The 13,750-nt window shown below is 55.4% G+C and overlaps 1 protein-coding gene across 2 annotated transcripts; it reads right to left on the bottom strand.

Moving 5' to 3' along the window:
- Window positions 1-1,266: 1,266 nt before the first annotated feature.
- Window positions 1,267-13,472, bottom strand: FBLIM1 (filamin binding LIM protein 1; the record flags this gene model as incomplete). 2 transcript variants are annotated; one of them, XM_084241660.1, is made up of 7 exons in its annotated part: window positions 1,267-1,380; window positions 4,651-4,768; window positions 5,550-5,728; window positions 7,790-7,959; window positions 9,820-9,937; window positions 10,484-10,665; window positions 13,226-13,472. In XM_084241660.1, 7 exons carry the CDS (start codon window positions 13,455-13,457, stop codon window positions 1,267-1,269), a joined length of 1,113 nt encoding a protein of 370 aa, XP_084097786.1. The 2 variants fall into 2 exon arrangements, with proteins under 2 accessions (XP_084097786.1, XP_084097785.1); XM_084241659.1 differs by lacking the exons at window positions 9,820-9,937; window positions 10,484-10,665 and having other exon boundaries at window positions 13,226-13,457.
- Window positions 13,473-13,750: the final 278 nt, after the last annotated feature.

The raw sequence follows: 13,750 nt of genomic DNA, 5'->3' as shown, positions 1-13,750 counted from the left end.
ATTTTTGCAGGAAAAGCACAGCTGCGCGTGGGGGCGGGCGGCGCGGGGCGCCCTCGGCGAAGGCCACAGTGGGAAGAGAGGAAAACAAAGTGTGTTGGCGTGAAACATCGAGGAGCTGCGAGAACAGGCGATGCTTGGTTCTAACACGAGTGGTGGGGTGCTCAGTGAGCACCTGGGGTGTGGGGGCCGCTGCTCAGGCTCTGGCTGGAAGCTGTGCCCTGGTCGAGGTCCTAAGGGGCCTGGCAGGGAATCGTCCCAGTGCTGGCATCCCAGACCCCCTCACGGGAGCCTGTGGCACAGCAAGACGATCCCAGGGAGGAAAGCACTGTTTGACTTGTTCAGGCCCCACAAGGTGTCTTGGAAGTTACCAAGCCACAAAAGTGGTTTTCCTTAAAAGGAAAGAAACAGGGACAGACCCATTGAGGAGGCGGTGGTCACAGGCCTGGGCTGGATGGCCTGAGTGGGACTTGGGGATGAGCCGGGGGCTGAGGGGACCCCCCCAAAAGCACTGCTAGGAGGAGTGTGTGGTCAAGGCTGCAGGCAGTACCCCGAGATCTCCAGCACCTGCCCCCCCAGCATACACAGGCATCAAGCACTGTGCAGAGCACCTGGATGCAGGGTGGTCAGCCCCTCACCCTCCTTCTGCACCTGCTATTCGGGCTCACGCCTGGGTTGGCCCCATGTCAGCAGACATGTCCCGAGGCCAGGCCACCACTGGGTCTCTCTCGTATAGGAAACAGGAGACGTTTCCTATTAAGGCCCCCTCTTCAAAATGTCCAATGAATATGCTCCATCATTTGAACCTCCATGTTTAAAAAAAAGCATTTTTTAAGGGCCCTTGGAGTTATTTTTTCCTCCAACAGCTCAGTCTTGTAAGACAGGATGGTCTCAGCAACAACCCCGCCAGGCCACCTAAAGTCACTGCTAGGGGCCCAGGACCCCTGGAGGCTCACCCCAGCTCAACCCTGGAAGCGGGCATTAAGTGCTCAAGAGACGCCAGAGCTCAGAGGTGGGAATTCTGCACTTGATATTCAGGGTACAGAATCTTCTAGAGCCCAGAGGATAGAAGTCTGAGGGTTCTGTCTTCCGCCAAGCACCTGCAGCGGGGAGGAGGTGGCACTGGGCTGCCTGGTGGCGCAGCTGCAGGCTGGTTCCCAGGAAGCTCAGAGGGCAGGCGGCAGGAGCAGGTCAGGAAGGGAAACCAAGTCAGGGAAGGGTCCTGTTGAGGCTTGCAGGGGGCTCACGGCCCCCAGGCCTGGGGTGCACTCAGCAGCACCCTGCGGCGCTCCGCTTCACGTGGCAAGGCTTGCAGAAGAGCCGGTTGTTCAGCGGGTAGCAGCCCTGGTCTGTGGGCTCGATGGACAAGAGGACGCTGCAGTCCTGCGGGGACAAGGCGGTGAGGACCACCAGGCCTGCGCCCAGCCACCCGCCCGGTGGGGGCTCACCCAGCGCCGGCTGATGGAACGTAGGGAAGGAATGTGCTCCCCAAGGACGAGGCTCCTCCACCCCATCCTCCCAGCACCCCTGGGCGGAGGCTCCATCAGGGAAGTCAGGACAAGGCCCACGGTGTGAGTGAGCAGAGTCAGCCGGTGGGGGGACTGGGCGCCCCTGGTGAGAGGAGCCCCCAAGGGGTTGTGGAAAAGGCTAAAAGCACCTAAACCACCACCCCAGTCCCTTTGGAAAGAAGCTCCTCAGGGAGATGCAGGTCACAACCACAGCGAGTATCATCTTACACCCCCGAGAATGGCATGTACTGGAAAAATCCACAAGAGCCGGGGAAGATGCGGAGCAGGGGGAGCCCTAATACCCTGCTGGTGGGAATGTGAACTGGTGCCACCATTTTGGAAGCAATCTGGACCACCTTAGAAAACTGAAAATGCAAGCGCCATGTGACCTGGCAATCCCATTTGGGCATCCATCCAAAAAACAGGAAGGGGGGGCTGAGGGAGGCAGGGGGAGGGGAGCTCCTTGAGGCAGGAACCCCCTCCTCCCACGCCAGGCCAGCTTAGACCAGAGCCCTGCACACAGCAGGCACGAGATGGTACTGCTGAGTGAATTACCCAATCTCGTCCAGCCCCTTCCTGTCAAACAGATGGAAACCCAGGTTGGAGAGGGGCAGGGCTGGCCCCAGCTCACGCAGCTGGTTCCAGAGCTGGGACAGGACCAGGTCTCCACCGTCTTTTCCTTGCTCCGCTGCTCTCACAACTTAAACTCTGGCACGAGCTATTGGTAATCTTTCTAGTTTTTCAAATCACCAAAGGACGTCATGAGGAAGATGGGGATTCGGGGCCCAAACTGCTGTAGGCCTGAGCTCTGGTCATGCTGCCGATAACAACTAACTCCAGAGACAGCTCAGAGCACGGCTGGCATCCTCTGGCAGCTGCACTGATCAGAGCAGAGGGGCTGGTCCCGGGAGAGATAACTCTGGGGTCCTGGTGCCAGCCTGACCCAGCCAAGCCAGCCGTGAGGGCGCCCTCGTGTGTCCCTTCCCTGCAACTGCACCGCAGGTGTCAGCCCGGCTCTGTGGTATTCAGTGGCGGGTCTGGGCTATTCTTAACCAGCAAGTGCCAGATCTAAAGTTCCAAAGGGGCACGTGTGGCCTCTCCTAAATTAGAACCAAGTGAGGAAACACCTCAACTACTACCCAGTCACACAGTTGGCAAAGGAGCTGAGGACAGGGCAGGAAGTTAGCTAGAGCTGGCCTTAGAAGGGTGGGACATTTTTCGGCCTCAGTTTCTTCATCACAAATGGAGGCAACAAGTCCCATCTTGCAAAATCTTCATTAGGATTAAATAAAGGGGTGTACGGCTGATTCTTGACAAACAAAGGTTTGAACTGAGTGGGGTGCTTATGTGCAAATTTTCCAATAAACAGACCACACAAACTTATGATTGATAAACACCATCCAGTCCACAAATATATTTTCTCTTCCTTCTGATTTACTTAATATTTGTCTCTCTAGCTTGCTTTTTTTTTGGGGGGGTGGGGTGCATAAAAGATCTAGGGTGTAGGCCAGAGGTGCAGAAGGTGAGAGGACTCACCATAGACAGTGTTCAGCAGAACAGGCAGATCTACTGAAATACACTACTAAGGGGAGCAGAAGACCCGACAGGAGAGGTCTGCTGCGCCATGTGGGTAGCCCACTGGCCAGGGATTGAACTCAGGCCTTAGCAGTGATAGTGCTGAGACTTAACCTTTAGGCCACCAGGGAGGCCCCTCTAGCTTGCTTTATCCTAAGAATACAGCATATATAACACACACACACAGAGTCTGTTATTTGTCATTAGGCTTCCAGTCCAGGAGCAGGCTGTGAGTACTTAAGTTTCAGGGGGAATAAAAAGTTATGCATGGATTTCTGTGGGGTTGGAGCTCCCAACCCTACATTATCAAGAATCATCTGTACACAAAAGCATTTTACAAATTAAAAAACACTACCTATAAAAGTATTGTTACCCTTCCAGCAACAGTGATAACTAACATGGACCACAAATCAAGCAGAAATGATGAGACAGGAACACTGGCTACACCCCGGAAGCCTGTCTCCCTTCCTAGAGAAGCAGCACCCCAACTTGTTCTAGGCTGCTGCAGTCCAGAGCCCGATCCTCTGAAATGTGGCCGCTAAAGTGCAGCCTGCTGGGCACCCAGCAAGTCAACCAAGGACCAGCCTGGGGTGCTGATGTGCTCACTAGTCAGGCTGATTGCCACGGGACCTCCCTAGGGCCAGGGAGACCTTCGAGCACTTAAACTTCATTACTGTTCTTTCAAGATGCCTTATCAGCTGGACCTTGACCCACAGCCACCAAGGACTACATGAAGCAACTTGATGACTTTACGATCATCCCCCTCAGCGAAAGGGGCCTCTTGGTTCCACGTGACTGAGTCAATGTTTAGAATTACTAATTGGCTGATGCAGAGATTTTTCCTAGATTCCTCACTTTTAGGTGACACACATAAACGTTGCTACCTCGGTTGCCAGTACCAGGAAGACAAACATCAGTTACACAGGGGTGGGCGTGCCCGTAAAAGTAGGGGGTCCCTTGATCACTGCCTTCTTTACCCAAAGCTGATTCCTGGGCCCCAGAGGCCCATCGGGGTCTGCTCAGCACCCGCTTCTTCCCTCTACCCTGCAGCAACCCCTTCAGTCTCAGAGCTCTGCTCCCGGTCCAGGGGCTGTCAATCATAGTTGCTGGCCAGAGATTGGTCCAGAATGGGCGATCAGAGACTGGGGGCTTCTGTGGGATGCCTGGATGGGGTTTCCAAGCCCAGAGGCTATAAACCTGGGGGGCTGGCAGGCATGCGGTGGACCCTCTCCTCAGAGGATGCCAGCCCTCGGGCAGGGAAAGGGAAGCAGACACACATAAAAGGGCAGAACTGGGAGATGGGGAGGGAGCCCCATCGGCCTTCCCGCGAGACTCCCTTCCCTGGGCAGGTGCTGCTGTGGGTGCCAGCACTGGTCCGGGGCTCGGGCTAATAAACTACATTTCTAATGATTGCATTCTTACGTGTCCCCGCTGCTGGACGGGGGCAGCCTGAGAGCTGAGCCCCTCCACCTGGCCCTGTCCCGGACCCCACCCAGGCCTGGCCCCTGGCAGGCTCTCCCCAGGGCTCGCTGGCACCTGAATGCCATTAAACCCTTGCTGCTCCACTCACCTCACACCTGTAGCAGTTTTCATGGAAGTTTCTTCCCATGCACTCGATTTTGAAGGCGTCCTTCCCGTCTCGGGGGATGATGGGGCTCTCACAGATGCTGCACACAGGGGCAAATTTCCTAGAGGACAGGAACTCACGCTTGGGGGTGCTCGAGCCAGAGCGGTCAGCTCCGGCTGCCCTCGGTCACCTCCCGGAGCTATTTCAGCCCCTGGCCCTGGGCTGCACCTGGAGCTACAACCACAAAGTCTATTTCTTCCTGGCCGGGGGAGGCGGAGAGGCCGGTGGTAATCAGACCCGGCTTCCCAGGGTATAATTAGCAGGAGGCAAGGAAGTGACTGGGGATGTTAGAATTTGCAAAAGCAGAGAAATCCTGTGTGTGTTCTGCGGCGCAGGGGCCTCGTCCTGTGCCGTCCCCACTGCTTCCTCTGCCTCCCTCTCCTTTTCGGTGGGCACATCGGTCTCTCCACCTGGGCAGTGAGCGAGTCCAGGGAGAGGATTGAACTTCAGGGGTTTCCCTGGCACTGCTGCCTCAGGTGCTCTGGCTGTGAGGGCCTGGGGCTCTCAAAGTCAAAAGTCAGTTTGATGGGGTTTGGATAGAATCTTCCACACTCACCAGCCAGGAGACTCGGAGCCCTGCGTGTTGGTTCCCACATAGGGGAAAACAGCACCCTTCAGAGGCCCTGCCATTTTGAGGACGCAATGGCCTACCCCAGGGCAGCCCCTGGCGCGGACCGGGCACGCAGGTGCGCTGTCAACTACAGTGTGCGCCAAGGAAGACCCGCCCCTGCAGGCGCAGAGCCTGAAGGAAGGCTGGAGCCGAGCGCCCTGACGGGGCTCCTCTTCTGCCCGGGGCCCAGCCCATCCTCCCCACTCGCCCCCAGCGCATGGCCCTCAGGTACCTGTAGAAGTCGTCCAGGCAGTACACCTGGTTCTGGCCGTCCAGGGCAAAGCTCTCATCCCCGATACACCGGGCGCAGGCGACACACGTGAAGCAGGGTGGGTGGAAGGCCTGGTCCAGGGCCCGGATGATGTGCTCCTGGACCACCTCCCCACATTTGCCACACTTCTCCAGGGTGTCCTGCGACACAAGGCCATTGCCTCAGAGTTACGCCGTGGGAGTGCTGGCTCCAAGCCGCCAGGGGTAGGTGACCAGCCACCCATGGGTGCCCAGTGGGGATACAAAGGGGGGCTCCCATTCATGCATTTGGCCTGTAACACCCCTCTACCCACCCTCCCCTCCTTGCTTAAAATAGATCGAGCGTATTATTGTATCCTGGGGATAGCGTGGAATCTTGCATGAGGTCATTAATGCGTTTTTGTTACTAGGATATGTTTGAGGCCCAAGTCTACAAGGGTTCACACGAGACATTTCTCTTAAACCTCAGACTCAGGAACAAGGAATTCCTGCAGCATGTAGGGTGCTGCTCATCTTATGGACAATATGCCTCGAAACACTCCCTTTCCTACTTGGCCACTTGGAAGGTCGAGCCAAGTTCCATGCTCCACTTTCAGGAACCACAGCTGGGATCTTTCCCGTGTCTGTCTTTGACAACTAACGCCCTCTGGTCTCATTTCACTTCCCACTTTGATTTTCCTCTGTTCTGATCTTTATTCATTTTACATCCCGTGTTCCTTGCATTCTTTAAAGCCTTACGTTATTGTGGGAAGAACATTTAACATTCCCCTCATCACAAAATGTTAAGTGGACTATTGTTGGCTTTTGGTGCAAATGCATTCTTATAAGCTGCTTCAAATTCCTTCTGGAATGAAGAGGGAGGAGAGGAAGGAGAAGGAGTAGCAGAAAGACTGAGAGAGAAAAATGAGAGAGAGAGAGAGAGAGAGAAAAAAAAGAGAGCGAGAGAGATTTCCGAGGTAGAGCAGAGGGCTTCTAACTCTTCCACGTTTTCTCCTAGACACATCTCTCCCCGCTCCTGGCTGTGCTCCTGTTCATTTTAACCTGACTCCTTCTGAACAGATGTCTGGGTGGGGCAGCCCTTATCTCCAGCCCACTGCCCAAGGCTTCCTCCGGGCTGTGGTTGCTCTCCAACCCCCCCCCCCCTTCCCAGCTGAGAAGAGAGGGTAGGGACATCCCCTAGAGGCCCCTTGGCGGGGTGGGGAGGGAATGGCTCCTTTCTCCTCCCACAGTGCCCTGCTGGCTGTGGAAATGTGCATTCTGATTTGTCTAGACAGTTGCAGCTCCAAATTTCAAAGTTCAGTATCTATTGAACTTGCTGAAGACCTGTTAAAATGCAGACTGCCAGGTGCAACCAATTCATGAGGACGGGGGCGGCCCTCACCCCAAGCCACGCCCAGCCAGTGACGGGTCAGTGGTCTGTATACCATACACCACACTAACACCCCACTGGGAGTTAGTACTTCTAGCACTTTGGCATCCAGACTAGCTCTCCCTGGTGGCATCTGGGACCCAGAGGTGACCCAGACCCTCAGCAGATCGTGGCTCTAACTTCCCGCCAAGGGTGCAAGGCTCATGGGCAGGCTCCAAAGCCAGCAGGTGCGGGGCAGGTGGAGCATGAGACTGCGTGATGTCTCCAGGAGAGCTAGGTCCTAACCCTGAGCCCTGTGCTGCCTTCAACAAACAGCAAGGGACTTTGCAGAGGGGATGGAGTTAAGGATGTGGGGATGGGAGGAAGCTCTGGATTATTCGTGTGGCCCTACATGCCCCCACCAGTGCCCTTATCAGAGGGAGGAAAGGAAGAATTGATGGAGAGATGAGACACTGAAGCAAGATGCCAAGCAACAGACCGCAGGTGGACAAGGAACCCAGGAGCGTGAGGAGGCTTCAGAGCTGGAAGAGGCAAGGAGGAGGGTCCTGCGAGAACTACAGCCGGAAACAGTGCTGCATTTTGACTCAGGGAAACCGATGTCCAGTTCTGACCTCTAGAGCGCTAAGAGAATTAATGTGTGTGGCTGGAAGCCCCCAGTTTGTAGTATTTGTCCCAGCAGACACAGGAGACTAACCCAGCTTGCAAAGCGCGGCTCCGTCCCTTCCTGAGCTTCCTCAACTTCCATGTCTGTGAAATGGGCGCATCGTGCCTGCCTCCCAGGACTTTCAGAGGGAATGACATCCTATGACATCTTCCCAGGGCCCAGCACCCAGAGACCTGCGTAGGGGGATCACCTGGTAGCAGGGCGTGCAGAGGGGCCGCCCGTCCTTCTGATAGAAGCTCTGGCCTGCCAGCTGGCGGCGGCAGGAGCGGCACGTGAAGCACTGGGCGTGGTACTGCCTCTTCATGGCCTCCACGGCCAGCTCTCGGGGCGACACGGTCTTGTGGCAGAAGGCACAGATGTCTGGGGTGAAGACAGGCTGTAAGCACCCAGCCTGGGGGTACTGTGCCCAGCAACCACCCAGGATGTGCCCGGAGAGCCAGGTCTCTGCCCTGCACCCGCTGGTTGGGAGTGTGGCCTCATCTCACAGCGGGGAGGATGATAGGGGGGCATTGAAAAGGAATATGAACTGTGAACAGCCCCCAAAAAGCTAAAATCAAGGGACGCAGAGTCAGACAACTGGGTCGCCATCTGCAAAACAATGAAAGAAGCCTCTGCACCAGATGATTCCAAAATGTGGCAAAGGTCTAAATGTGAAAAATGAAACAAAAGAACACTGAGGATGATTACATAGCCTTGGAGTAGGGGAGGTTTTAGGTGCATCATAAGCACATATTTGTTGTAACTATTATTGTAAACTAGTTATTAAACAAACAGCTATTTATTACACAAATATTACTATTGTGGGGTGTCCATGGGGACCACCACGAAGGCAATTTGGCAAAAATACCCAAGTTGCAAATGCACCTACCCTCAAACCTCAGTAACCCCTCTCCTAGGTCTTTTTTTTTTTTTTTTAAAGATTTATTTATTTATGCATACAAGAGCTGGGGTATAGGCCAGAGATGTGGGGGTTGAGAGGATCCACCAGAGACAGAGTGGGGAACAGAACAGTCAGACTGACTGAAAATACACTGCTGAGGGGAGCAGTGGGCGAGACAGGAGAGGTCTGCCCCGCCATGTGGGTTTCTCCCTGGCCGGCTGAAAATCGAACTCATGCTGCAGAGGCTGAGAATTGCTTCATAGTGCGGTGCTTAACCTCCTGTATTACCAGGGAGGCACCCCACTTTTTTTAAAAGATCCTCTCCTAGGTCTTAATCACAGACACCTTGCACACTAGCAAAATGACATCGGGGCAAGGTGAGAGCTTTCCAGCTGAACGTGACTGTCAGGGGCACCAAACCCAAGGACAAAAATATGAGTCTAACTTTTCACTCCCTCCCCACCCCCAAACTTAACTACAGTCGTCCCTTAGTGTCCACAGGGGATTGGTTTCACCCCTCTCCAATATTAACATCTGTATATAATTTAGAGTCGTCTCTCTCAAGGGGGTTCATATCCATGAATTCAGCCAGCTGACATCTGAGGTCAGTTGAATCCACGAACCTGGAACCCATGGATTAAAAAAAAACACTGCATACAATTGGACCAGAGAAGTTCACACCTGTGTTGTCTAAGGGTGAACTGTATTTGTCATCGTAAAAGTCACCTAAGTACTGTCCATAGGCCACAGGTCAAATGCACACAGCCACCCCTATGGAGTACTATGCAGCTGTGAAAAATAAGGAGCTACTTCATGCTCTGCTGTGTGATGAGCTGTGAGGTGTGTGGAAGAAAGGAGGCAAGTGCAGAGCATCACAGAGCCTGTTACTATTCGTGGGAAAACTGGGTGATGGGACACATTTGTATTTGCTCCTATATGCATAAAACATCTTTGGAAGATATGCAAGCCCTTAACTACCAACTATCTGTCTGGACCATACAGGGATGGGGCAGAAGGGAGACATTTACTGCGTATCCTTCTATCCATTTCCATTGGTTCCTTGTGAAGATGTCAAGCATTTAAAAAAACTGAATAGTAAAAATACGTTCAAGGTGTTTTTGCGATCACAGCAAATTTTGCCAATCAATTTAATTTAAATGGATTTTAGTTATAAAGGATAAATGAACACAAATAAAACTGACATACAACCATAAGGCCCATCACTGAACTGGGAGTTGGGGCAGACACTGATGGTCCCTGCTCTTCCTGGAAGCCCCTGACAGTCACTTGTGTGCTCCCCCGGGGGAGCACCCCAGACTCCTCCAGCCCCACATCCATACCTGTCGATGCCTCTCTCTCGGGGAAGCTAGCAGTCTCTTCTGGGGGAGGTGGCAGCTCCTCCTCTGCAGGCCTGAGGTGACTGGGCCTAGGCTGGAGTGGCGGCCCCTCCACCAGGGACTGCAGAGACATGGAGGGAGAGGACAGGAGTCACCCAGCAGGGACCCCACACAGCCCCTCAGTACCCGGCACAACTAACCCCATGATAGCAGGAAGGAACTGAGCCCAGATAAGCAAGACACTGTCAAAAATGAGCCAGCAGGGAGGTGAGAGAGGCAGCTGAGCCCAGCTCCCTGCCCTGGGTGCTCTGAACCAGCCAAAGCTGCTTCTACCACTTCTAAGGACCCTCCTAGACTCAGGGTTTCTCCTGGCCTCTGTGAGGGGTGGAGGATTCAAAGTGAGTTTCTGACCAACATAAGGAATTTAGACACAGGAAGTGTCATCTCAGAGCTGAGAGGGCACCGGGGCAGAAAGGTGTGACATCCCTTCTCTGGGGACCTTGAGAAACCCCTAATTTTTCCAGCCTAAACGAGCTCTGAAGAGGAACTGCCCTCCAGCAGGAGAGTGGACACCCTCCCTCTGGGTTGAAGTCCCTGAAAGTGCAGAAGACCAGGCTCTCCCTCCCCCACCCACTGCTTCCACCAGGGACCACAGGGTTGGCAGTACCTGCGGTGGGGGCGGGGGTGGGAGCAGGTGCAGCTGCTGGAAGTCCGAAATGAGGGACGCCCCCATCGGGGCCGGGGGCTCCTCATCAGGAGGAGGCAGGTATGCCGGAGGGGGTGGGGGTGGAGGAGGGAGGAGGTCCAGGTCTGGGAGCACCTCCTGGCCATCCAGTGTGGGAGAACATCCTGCAACCAGAGCGGAGAGGGTTGGCTGGGTCTCTGCAGGGGCAGAGGACCCCTCTGGCCTTCAAGGTGGTTAAGGTACGGGGTCACCAGATCAGAATCCATTTCTACCTCCTGCTGACTTGCTGTGTGTCCCCAGGCAAGAGACTTAATCTGAGTCTCAATAAATTCAGCAGTCCCTGCTAATTCTCTGGGGCACCTCTCTTGGGGTTTCTCAGTCATTGGAGAAAGATAATGAACACTCCTGTTTCCTGAGGGCTGAAGGGACGGCACAGAGAAGGTTGCTGAAGCCCTGCCAGCATGCCACTGGATAATCTGGGGGCCTTGCTCAAAGGCAGATGGCTAGAGGGCTGGGCCCTAGCCCCAGAGCTTCTGATTTAGCAGGCTGGGGTGGGCTGCTGGTCCAAAGGTCACACTTGGAGAACTCCCGCTGTCCTCCACAAGTCTTGCCTATTCAACATTAGAAGAATGGGGGTAGGGAGGCTAGAGCGGCAGTGTTACCTGGGAAAGCATAAAATGCATATTCTCCGGCCCCACCTCCACCCTGCTGAGTCACACGTACTAGGTGGGGCCCAGCGGGGTATGAACAAGCCCCCAGGGCGTGCTGATGCAGCTAAGGGTGACAACCGGGTTGGGGTTGCGCAGGCTGACGTGAGTCAGGAGTCAGGAGCGGCAGCCCTGAGGCCTCTCCTGGGACCAGTCTTGGGTTCTAGGTAACAGGCTGGGAAGGTGGCAGGTCCCCACCAGGACAGAGGGGCCTGGGGCTGCAGGGCAGCTGTGCAGAGAGGAAGAGGCTGAGCTGAACCCTGGTGATGTGGGTCTGGCAGCCGAGTGCGGGATGGGGAAGAGCAGTTTTTTAAAGAGAAGCCAAGAGAAAAAATGGACTTGTGAGAAAAATGCTGTGACTCTAGATGCACCTGAGCTCCACCGGGGAGGGTGAGGGGAAGGTGGGCACTGCCAGGAGAAAGGGCTAGAGAAATGCCGCGGACCCCTGCAGGCCAAGTGCTGGGTGAGGCACCCGGGGACAGTCTGCCCTGGATGGCTGGAGCAGCTGGGAGGCCCCAGGGATTGTGTGTCCCGTGGTCAGTCCAGCCCCCCAGCCCAGCAGCCCCCCTAGAACTCAGCCAGGCTGGGCATCAAAGTTCAGCCCTCGGCTTGAGTTCACCAAAGTTGGTCAACAAAATGGCTGACCCGCCATTGCGAGGCCGCCCCCTCCCCGGGAATGTCTGGTTTTGTTTCCACACTTCCAGAATCTTCCGCCTACGATTCCAACAACCTATAAAAATGTCCTGGAGATACTGGTATGTTGGCACCTAAGCAACGTTTTCTGGGCTCCCATTCCAGCCAGGGGTACGTGGTGTCTCCCAGGCCCTGGAAGACGTGTGACTTGTGGGTTTCGGCCCTGGGGTCCCGGGTGCCTGCACGGGCTGTGTTCTTAGGAAGGAGAGGTCAGTTAAGCGGCTTGTGTCTTAGATTACACGAATGGCCACATGCTCCCCAACTGCACAGAGGGCCCCTCTGGTCTCCTGCAACTGGCATTTCCTATTGGTCTTCAGTGGTTTCTGTGGTGATGGATGGGCAGGGATGGCGGCTGACCAAAACCTGGCTCTGGGACGGCAGGACACCTGATAGGCACCCGGGACCCTGGGGAGTCTCAGCTTCCGTCCACTCACCCCAGCGTCTCAGTGCCCCCCATTGTTCCAGCTGGTGCCCTGTGTGGTGAGGAGCCACCCCCTGCCCCAGGCCGCCGGGCTGTCCGCGCTTCCTCACTCCACCCAACCCAGCAATTGAGACTTTGCATGGAGCTGCGGGGAGAGAGGGTGGAAGGCTCTCTGTCACCATGGCAACGGGGTCAGCTCAGCCTAAGCACAAGGTAAAGGAACAGAGGAAACCGAGGCCCAGAGGGAGGAAAGTGTTTGCCTGAGATCACACAGCGCGTGACCATCAGGGCCCGAGGGAGAATAAAGCCACCTTCCAGGTCCCTCAACGTTGAGACTCATTCCTGCCTCAGGGCCTTTGCACTGCTGCTTCTACTGCTCTTCAGGATCCATCTCCCCAGCCCCACCAGCTCTATCCTCCACTCAGGTCTGAGTTGCACTGAAATGTCGCCTCCTGGGAGACGGCCCCCCTCGAGAGTTGTCCCTCCACCCCTCGCCAAGTTTATTCCTCTCTAACACTGCGTATTATGTTATCTATCACACCTTTATTATCTTTTTCCCCCACTAGGATGTAAATTTCATACAGGCTGAAAATCTTGGTTTTGTTTCCCCTGCGTCTGGCCCGGAATAACAGCAGGTGGCACATTTCATGCTTTTGAAGGGACAGACAAGGAAAGAACGTTTTGTGTTTGCAGCAACACTAATCGTCACAACAACCTTTGAGACAAGATCCTTTATCATTCCTATTTTACAGATCAGGAAACTGAGAAGCACCGCCAATATCGCAAAGCCACGAGGGGGAGGAGCCTGGATCAAAGCCAGGCCCAGCTGTCCTTTCCTCCCCACCTGGGCTGAGAACCTGGGGCTGCTTCTCTGGGCTCTCCCACCCAGACCCACCTTCTTACCTCCATTGGAGAGGTGGGATGGTGCGGCTGGCTCAGCAGGGGACTTCCAGGGCCCGGGCCTGCCTCCTGAGCCGGCCCCCGGGGCTTTCCCTGGGGCAGGAGACTCCCAGGGGGGGCCAGGCCGGGCCTCGCTAGCTGCCCGTCTCACTTCGGCCACTGCCTCATCTCGACGTGGGGCAGCCAGGGTGATAAAGACAGACGAGGCGACCCTCTTCTCCGGCTTCGCCGCCATTGCCTTGCCTTCTGGTGGGGCTGCGGGCAGAGTGGGGCTCAGGGCACCAGGACACACTCCATCTGGGCACGCAGACCCACCTTCAGGGGCTCCAGGTGACTCGACTGAGCAGTCCCACCTTGCCCCTCCCCAACCTGCACACCTGGGGGAGCAAAGGGCAGCATGGGCCTGCTCGACTCACAAATGATTAATTCTCTGCTCCCAGAAGGAGCAGTTTCTCTAGCTCCCTGCCCCCAGGACAGCTGACTACAGGGCCACCTGGCCCACCCACCTGGCCACACCCCGAGTTACCT

This window comes from Talpa europaea (genome assembly GCF_964194135.1).
Source record: "Talpa europaea genome assembly, chromosome: 9".
Lineage (NCBI taxonomy): Eukaryota > Metazoa > Chordata > Mammalia > Eulipotyphla > Talpidae > Talpa > Talpa europaea.
This window is presented reverse-complemented; position numbering and strand designations above follow the sequence as displayed.